Genomic DNA, 9,560 nt, shown 5'->3' on the forward strand with positions numbered 1-9,560 from the left:
CAGAACCCCTCACATATCTCTATCTGCCCTTTTTCTTCTCCCCTTCAAACATCCTGCTACCCCAATTTCCTTCCTCACTGCGTACTCACTACCTGGACCACTCCAATCCAAGCTGCAAACGCCAATGCTTGCTTCGCAGTCCTCATTTTTGTTGACTTTGCAGCAGCATTCCCCTTCAGTTGATCCCTCATGAAACACCTTTCTGCTGGCCTCTATAAAATGCCACCTGCTTGATTTTCCTTCAGCTGTAGCTCTAGCTGGTTCTATTCAATTTCCTCACCTAGTTCGTCTTCCTCTTCTCTCCATCCATTAAGTACTGCAAATTCTTCATAGCTCAGTATTTTTATCTCTTACATTCTCCTTAATGACTTCATCTAATCCTGTACTTTCAAATAACATTTATCTGCTGAATCTCAAATTAATCATCTTCAACCAAAACTTACCTAAGTTCCATACCAGCAGATCCTACTGCCTCTTGAACATTATCACAAACATCTCAAACCCAATGTGCCCAAAACTGACTGATGAACTTTCCTTCAAAATGTCCCCTTATCTCAATGAATGATGCTACCAGCTGCTCACATTAGATACCTGGGAATCATTCTTGATGTCTCCTTCTTCCTCGTTGCCCATGTCACCAAGCTCTGCCACTTTTACTTTCTCAGTGCACCAGTAGGTCTCAAGTTAAATGTCAGCCTTGCCCCATCCCTCATTCAGACCAGGTAAATGAGCCTATTATACACTCTCACAGCACCCTATATTTCTCTGTAACTTTCAGTAGACATTATTCTTTATTCAACCTATCTTGCCCACTAGAATGTAAGGTAAGATCTTGTTCATGGACACACACCCAACATTCAGCATATGGAAGACACTAAAATAATAGCTGGATGGTTGCAAGGAAGGCACCCCCAAGACCCTCCTAGGAACAAGTTCATCCTCCTCTACCATCAGGGCTCTGAAACAGTTGAGGACTGCCTCCTAAAGAGTCATAGGCTGGACCAGAAAAATTTATAATGTATCATCTGGCTCGAAATTCTAAGAATTCGTATAGAAAATACTCTGAAAAGCATCAAGTATCATATAAATGTGTTGTCATTGTTTTAGAAGCATTTATTTATCATTCCCAGCAGAAGTCAACAGCTCTACTCCTAGGTAACAGAGACTATGCTTACAATTTTCATGTACTACCTTATGGCCGGTATTCAACTCAGATCGGAGGAGAAACTTGTTAGTGGTCACCTGCACTTTTGTTATTGCTCAAACCTTGAGAATGATCCTCCTCTTATTACGAAAATATTTTACAAGAAATCAAAGCTCTACTTTAAAACAAAGTAAATTTAATTCAAATTACAGTGTTTCAAAAGTTGCATATTATTGAATTTCAAAGAAACTGAAAGTAGAACACACTTGTTACCTGTAAAAATAAGGTTAGTTTTATTTGCTAAGTATTATAAGTACTTTGACCATCATTCTTATTAAAAATAAAATTATTTAAATACAGGCAAGAGGGAATCCATAATGTGTTGTTCGTCAAGATAAAGTTATTTCCAACATCAAGATAAAACTGATCATATAGTGACAGTCTATAAGGCTTTAAATATGACAAAAGTAAGTTCACTCATGTCAGAATATAGCAGCACTGTATGAAAAGAACAGTTTGGATGTTTCTCAGATCCTCCACTTAATATTCAAGTTACTCAACCTCTCTGAATTGTGCTTTACCCTCTATAAAATGGGAGTAAAGGTTGCCTTACATGGTTGTGATTAAGGATCAAGTGATACATAAAGGGCTCAGCACAAAGCAGGAACTTAATAAATGATAGATCTCTTATCCACTCCTCTTAAAAGCAGCTGATTTTATGTAAGCCGTAAGTATATTTTATACAACAAATACATTCGATATCTAAATGAAGGCAAGTAACTCTTGTTGATACTATACTTTCAGAATTCTTCAATAATCCTCATTAATCACCTGTACTTTATCCAATGAATACACGACAATCTCACCTCAGGTCACAAGTCTGTGGCCTATTTAAGGTTTCAGGAATAGACCAATTCATTTCCTTTTCTAAAAATCATCTTCAATTTCAAATCAAAGTTCTTAACTTCCTGATAACAACATCCCTCTAACTTACACAAATAGTCAGTGCAGCTTTAAGCAAATGAAAAAAATTTACTGGCTACCAAAACCAGTCATGCAAATTAAGAGCCTATGCAGCAAGTTATCTCAATATTTGGCAGGCTGTGTAGACTGAATCCCAGCTGGCTGGCAAGGAAAGTATGCCAAGTAGAAATATAAGTCTTTGCACACTTTATTCTAGAGTCCAGATTAAAAACCTGCAGCGGAAAGCACAAAGATGGAAAATGAAGTAGCTTCATATAAAAGGCAAGAGAAGCCTTCTTTTACCTCAACTGCACACAGCCCTGGATTCCACACTTTTAAAGAATATTCCAAGATCTCTCAAAAGGGCAAACCTTTAGGTCCTGCTAACAGTCATTTTTAAGTGGGACACCTGTTTGTGAACTCAATGGCTTTAACAGCAACTGCAACTAAACTATGTGCAGATAAAATAAGAAATCCTGAATCTGCTTTAAAATAATCCAGAGGGTAGAGGACAGGAGGTGCAGAGTATGTGTAGTACAAATGAAACAAGATTGGCCATTTACTGACAACCACTGAAGCTGTCACAAGTGTTTTGTTTTTTTTTTTTTTTAAATCAACAGTTCGGACATTTGAGGAACTCAATCCTTCCTTGCAGTTCTCATTCAGTTTGTATTCTTGCTTCTGGTTCGCTTATCCATCAAGCGTCTATTTGGAAAATGGCAACCATTCTAAGTTTTATCATGACTTCATTCTGAGTTTCCTCTTCAAATAAGCCACAATTTTTTAAAGTACTATCCGGTATAAAATATTCAAAACAATTTTAATAGTACCTAAAAATTAATCACATACACCGCTGTAGAGAAAGGGATGCACTTTAAAACTTAATGCCAAGAGAAATGACATAGTAAGTTTGAGTGGGATAAGCCCTTTTCACTGATGTGATATAATTCTACAGTGAAAAATGGTCTGAGTGAGCTGGAACATTCCACTGGAAGGATACTGTGGAACTCGTGCACTTTGAACAAGCTTGAGCACAAAATTTCTCAAAGGTTCTTGCATAAAATGCCTACACATGACCTGCAAAGGATCTCCGAGACTTGAGATCAAGGCAGGTGCACAAGCACTTTTATCTAAAGTCCAAAATTTTATCTCTCAAAAGGATCTCTAATTCAAAAAAGGTTAGGAACTGCTTTAGATTTATAGACCTCTTTTATGAAAACCGTAGGTTTGAGTTTCTAAAATTCAACTAAAATCAGAAGCCTTTCTGAATGAGAGTAGAGGCAATGACAATCTCACAGACATAATGCAAGAACAGTCCAGACACAGGGAAATGCCCAAATTTCAGAGGGGAGAGGCAAAAAAAAAAAAAAGGAAGGTCATCACATAAAGTAGTATTTCCAGAACTATAGCCAACGTACAAAACACACACAAACTTATAAATGGTGTGTAAGAACAGGTTAAGATAAGACTACCGCGAGAATTAAAAGCACTCCCTCAAAGTTCCCTTCTTATCCTACTGGGGGCTGCAGGGTTGCTGCAGCTCTGGGTGGCCAAGGGAGAGGAGAAGAAAAGAAATATTCATAGCGCTACCCCATTCCCTTCCCACTAAGGGTGCCTTGTGAAGGAGAGGGGACGAGGGACAAGATGTTCTTGAACATCTTTTTATCTGTTTTTTAGCAAACATTATAAATACAATGGAATTTGGATTCCCAGTCAGTTCACAGTATCGGCACCAGAAACTACATTTAGTTATATCAGACTGAGAAGCTAATATCTCATTTCTACAGAAAACTGTTTCCAGTTCCCACTAAACAACTTCAAATGGCCACCTGGACAAGTATAGATGTAACTTCAGCAAAGCCATATAGGCAATTGCTGCCTATGAATATCTAACTTCCTTCCAAGTTTCTACCTAAACGCTCATCCTATTGATACCTTCTGACTACCAATGATGCACTATTCTCCAAAAGATAGCACTTGGAGAAATCTGTGTCTGCCTTCCTTGACCAGTTTCGCCACTTCCCCAGCCTCACCTTCCTTCCTTTAGCCTATGTGCCCCACACTGTGGATTAACTATTTGAGGACAGCAAGACATGGCAGAAAGAACACTAGATAACTGAAGCGGAAGAGCATTCCCAGAGCCTAGCAGTTGAGGACACACAGTAGGGGTCAACAGGGTGAAAATGAGTAAATGAATCTCATTCCAACTCTGCCACTAGCTGACCTTGGACAGTCACCTGATCTCTTTGAGCCTCATCTATAAAATGAGGAGAGCTGAGTTAAAGTTCATTTTGGCTCCATGGTTCTACGATTATAATATATATTTTAGGACCTGATCTGGGAAACAGTTCTTATGCTTTCTTTTTACCAAAATTTAACCTAACCTTAAGTTATGAACAATATTTCAGGAGAAATGTGGGCAAAGCGTAAGGACAGCCAAATCAGAATTAACCCGGAGGATCAAGAGAATGACAATAACAGCTGGCTCATCCTGTCATCCAAGGGTGAGAAAAAGTGAAAAATGTTCAGCATTTCTAGTAAAACTATGCAAAGCGAAGGTTTTTATCATACTGTTTGGAGCGCCTTATATTAAGCCTCCAAAAGACAAATTCTTCTTAAGAATTCAGTACTAGGAAAGCTCCGTCTTTACTTCCTTTCAAAATATGAGATCTACACAACCTTTCATATCAATAAGATCTGCCAAGAGTTGAGAACTAAGGCTTGTTTTCAACTGCGGTGCCATCCTTGTCCTAGTGCTGACAAGGCACACACGCTGTCCCGCCGCCAACTCCCATCTCAGCTCTTCAGTCTTTTATCATTTATAATAAATCTTTAGAAAAGGAGTACAGATACAACTGGTAAAATAAATTGTTTCAGGAATGAACCCTAGATGCCAGATTTACAAACCAAAATCTTAAAAATACAACTGGTTTTGTGGATTAAAATCTATTAAGACAAGTTGCTACCAGCACCACACAGACTCCAAACTAATCTCAACCTGCAATGAAGTTCAATTCTTCTATGCTTCCACTCAATTCCTCCTCAATCTTTCTAAACTAGTTGTGGAGCAAAGTCTAACACTCCTAAAACTAATCCTCATCGTACACGCTCATCTCATTTTCATTAACCATCCAAATCCTCCACAGTAATAGAAATGAGATACTGTGTAATCCTAACACAACAGAAAGAGATGTTTCTTACTGGAATGGGAGTCAGGGCTTTATGAAAGGCTGTTCCCAAAATGTGCCATGAGGAATAGTCTGCAAACATTAACATCCAAGTTGTTTAGTAAAATTTCAACCCCCGATTGGTTTCTTTCAAGTTCTTAAATCTCTTCTACAAAATCATCTATAGTTCCCATTAATCATAAACACGGAAAGAAAACCCAAGAAGTATAACATGTTAGCATTTAAATCATTTAACTAAACAGCTCCCACAAAGCTCTCCCAGCTCAGATAAACGAAATCAAAACTTACCTGAAGTCATTAATTTAGTGCAGCTACTTTTGCTTGCATCATCTTCTAAGATTCGGTTTGTGCTCTTTTCCTTCCCAAGCAAAGCATCCTCCAGATGCACACACTTATCAGATCCGACACTGTCTTCCCCCACTGCATGACTAATTTTGCTATTAGCTTCAAGTACAGAAGTCACATCTTCCAGCGGAGCAGCTTCGCTCGACTCGGAGTAAGAGGAGCCCTTACCCTGGGCTAAATTCTTTGAAGAAACTGGTAGAGACTCATCATCGCTATCAAATCCAAAAGGATCTCCGGTACTTTCTTCTTCCACCTTAGGTTTCTTGGGAACCTCTTGGATATCTGGTTTGAAATTCGGCCTCTTCTGCCCTAACTTAGCCATAAACGTAGTCTCTCCCCATTTTGTGCTAAGGGTGGTCCGTTTGTTGGAAAAGACTTCATCAAATTTTGAACTGCCATTTCCTCCTTTCCTACTGTATGTTTTCCCAAATCTGGATGTCATTTTGACACCTCTTTCATATTCTCTGTGAAAAAAAAATGTAAGACATTTTCTGTGAGGAAAAAAATGTAAAAAAAAAGCAAAAATATATAATCACCAAATACCTAACAAGTTCTAACAGTGAATATAAAAATAAGAACCCAGGGATTCTCCCCATGTGGCTTTTCAACATTGAAGATACAAATCTCTAAAAACAGTTAAATATGGGGAGGGGATATAAAGAGAGGGGCTCATTTTTTACCCTTTATACTTCCACATGTCAATTTTTTTTTACAATGAGTACATATTCATATGCCACCTACAAAGTAAGAACGCATAACGACATACCAATTTATAATACCGCATCCACAAAACTAACTTATAGAATATCAATTTTCTCTAAAGTTTCAAGTGAATCTACTTATTAGTCTCACAAACATCACTTTTACCTTAAAAAAATAATCTAAATAGAGTAACCGCCCCTAACATAAAATCTTAAGCACAAAACGTTAATTTTTTTCAGGATCTCAGAGATATCCAATAATTGACTAAATTTAGTTCTTTGAAATTTCACAGCACCTATCACGTGAGGGGATAAAAAAAAGCCGGAAAAAATGGTGTTATTTTTGCATGTATTAGAACCTGCAGTTTTTCACCCAACCTTAAAGATTCTGATTCTTGGCGTAATGTCACTTGAGCTGTGACTTCAAAAATATTCCTCAGTCACTCATCTCCCTAAGCGCAAGAAAGCATACTTATTCTGTCTTCCTTGTCCCTACAGTGCTGTGCTCATTTGCTGAGTTACACTTTCTGGAGCTGGTGAACTCCAGCATATTACACTGGTCCATGGATTATTAAATGAAGCAACAGAAACATATCTTTATTTCCCTCTTCACCTTATAAAAGATAAACTGATTCATCTGATTTACCTACATAATAATAACTAGAACAAACAAAATTCTCAGAACAGTAAATCAAGAGTCAAACTGTTTTAAACAAGTTACACTTGAAACAAGTTATAAAACAAGTTATACTTCAAACACTATCAATTCTTACCCGTTTCTTACACTTTGACCTAAATTTAAATATCAATACATTAAATATAATTAGAAAAAAATGAACTGCTTAGGGGCTTGGAAAAAATCTGCATCCTTTGAAATTTACAATACAACGATCAGAATGATATTTGACATACTTCTGAATGTTTTATCTATACTTTAAATGTTTTTCCTTTATTAACTTAAATTTTTGCAATTTATAGTGACTTACTATAAACTTAGTTTTATACATATGCCTATATGTCTGGTTAGAAGCTAATTTTAATGTGACAAAATAATTAACTTAGTCATCATATACATCTGCATTAAGAGAAAACTGTTTGAAGGCCTTTTAACATGTCACCAAACTGTTCTCCGAGGTAGATCGATTTCCCCTTCTACTGAAGATTTACACTGCTGAAGAATCTTAGTGTCTTTCTTGTTTAGTACGGCCTAAACAAAACTAAGTATATTTGGCAGCTCCAAGAACAACAAAATAAAGTCATTTCTTTTCATTTCTCCAAGAACATAAAGCCCTGATCTGAAGACTTACTTTTACACATGCACCAGCAAAGCTGGAACGTTTTCAATACACTTACATGATAAGCACCTAAAAACGCTGACTAAAGGCCAAACCAAAAATCTAGACTCGAGCTCCTGCAGGCCCACCCCAGAAAAACTCAATGTATAAATGGTCCTAGGACCACGAAGCATTCACGTTCCAAGCTCAAAGTCTGCAGGTGAATATTTGCTATTAAGGAGTTAATTATTTTAAGCGGTAAGAAGACCAAGCTTATTTTTTAAGAGTCCATGCCTTTTACCAATACACAACGAAATAAAGACGAAATAACGTCAGCGATGCTCTAACTTCAAGGAGTGTGAAAAGCAAAGTTTGTAGATTAGAAAGATTTGGCTAACAGTTAATAACTGTCGAACCTGAGCGACCAGTACATGGCAGATAATTATGTAACATCCCCTACTTCTGATCTCCCCTATAGTTTCCCACAACGCCTTTGAAAGTCACCGGACAGACTATTGCGACGGCATTATCCAAGCCTAGAGTGTAACATGCATGCATAAATGAAAAGATAAGCGCGCAGACCCATCTGACACTAAATATTACGTATATTTCAAGTACACAGCCTCTCTTGCTCGGGCTTCAAACTCCAACGACTACCCTAACTCAAAAGGAAAGAATGATTCGCAACTCAGTCTTTTCGGTCCTCGCTGGGCCTCGGCCTCGGCCAGGTCGCCTTTTCAGGGAAGTGCGCCGGGATGAGAAGTCCTCACACACAGCCCCCACCCAAACCCAGCGTCTTTCGGATCCCGGAGGGCTTAGCGACTGCCACGCAAGATCGAAAGCCGGCGAGGGCCAACCGCACCCCGCAGACAGCCTCACCTGGGGGCGGTGGGCGCGGGGGAGGCGGCGGGAGGGGCGGCCCCCGCCGGCGGGAGGCGCACGCAACTTTTCCCCTCCCCGCCCCCACCGCCCAGGACAGGGATGTCGCTCCCGACGCCCCGGAAGCCTGTGCCACCGAGTCCCCCGGGCAGGGGAGGGCCTCGGCGGCGGAGGGCTCGGGGCTGAAACCGGCACACTTGACCGCGCCTGGGGAGAGGAGCCCATCAGCAGCCGCCCGCGGGGAACTCGGAAGAAGGGAAAATGCAAGCGGAAAAGGAGAGTTCCCCAGGTCGCCCCCCGGCCCAACTTCCTCGGAGGCCGGCGGCGGGGGAGCGCAAGACGCCTCCCGCGCGCCCAGACCCCCGCCGCCCCCGCCCGCGCGGGCTCGCCCCGGGCCTAGGCGGCCGCCCGAGACCTCGCTTACCCTCGGCGCCTGGCGGGTGCTCTGGCCTCGGGCCGCCTCCGTCTCGCCCGCTCCCAGCGGCCCCCGGACGGGCGGGAGCGCAGGGCCGGCCGGCGCGCGAAGGGCGGCGAGGGGCTCCGCCACCGTCGGGACCCGCGACTCGGCTCTCGGTAAATAGGAAACCGGCGGAGGGGGGAGGAGCGGCGGCACCGCAACTTCCCTCCCCGCCTCGAGCGCCGCCGGCCGGGCCCGGGCCTAGGCCTCCCCGGGCGCTGCCGCTGGAGCCGGGAGCGGAGCCCGCTCCGTGCCCCCGCTGGGCCGCCGCCGCCTCCTGCGCCGCCGCTTCCGCCGGTGAATGGTCAGCGCTGGAGTTTGAACAGGGCCCTGAACCATCTCAACGCCATTTGCGCTCCCGGCCCCCACCTCCTTCCTCCAACAGCCGCTCGCTCCGTCACTCCGCTTCCCACAGGCCCCGCGCGGCCGCCCGACCCCGCAGCCAATCGCGCGGCCGCTTACTCAAACCGCCGCGCAGGCGCCGCGCCCCGCATGCTCCGGCGCCCGCCATTGGCCCGGCCGCGGGGCCCGACGGGACTTGTAGTCCCGGTCCGCGAGGTCGCGGGGGCTGAGAGCTGGGCGCGGGAATGGGCGGCGGGAGGAGTGCTG

General features: G+C 42.5%; 1 protein-coding gene across 3 annotated transcripts in view; it reads right to left on the minus strand.

Moving 5' to 3' along the window:
- WAPL (WAPL cohesin release factor) overlaps positions 1-9,320 on the minus strand; it is a 74,495-nt gene extending 65,175 nt beyond the window's left edge. For 2 of the 3 annotated variants that reach the window (XM_046652378.1, XM_046652377.1), the window contains exons 1-2: positions 8,304-8,833; positions 5,584-6,104 (exon numbers count right to left, since the gene is read on the minus strand). In XM_046652378.1, the coding sequence (XP_046508334.1) occupies positions 5,584-6,104; positions 8,304-8,719 (937 nt within the window). In that variant the 5' untranslated portion in view covers positions 8,720-8,833. Of the gene's footprint in view, positions 1-5,583; positions 6,105-8,303; positions 8,834-8,918 lie in introns of those variants that run through there. The other variant, XM_046652379.1, reaches the window with a different exon arrangement.
- Positions 9,321-9,560: the final 240 nt, after the last annotated feature.

This window comes from Equus quagga, chromosome 2 (assembly GCF_021613505.1).
Source record: "Equus quagga isolate Etosha38 chromosome 2, UCLA_HA_Equagga_1.0, whole genome shotgun sequence".
NCBI lineage: Eukaryota > Metazoa > Chordata > Mammalia > Perissodactyla > Equidae > Equus > Equus quagga.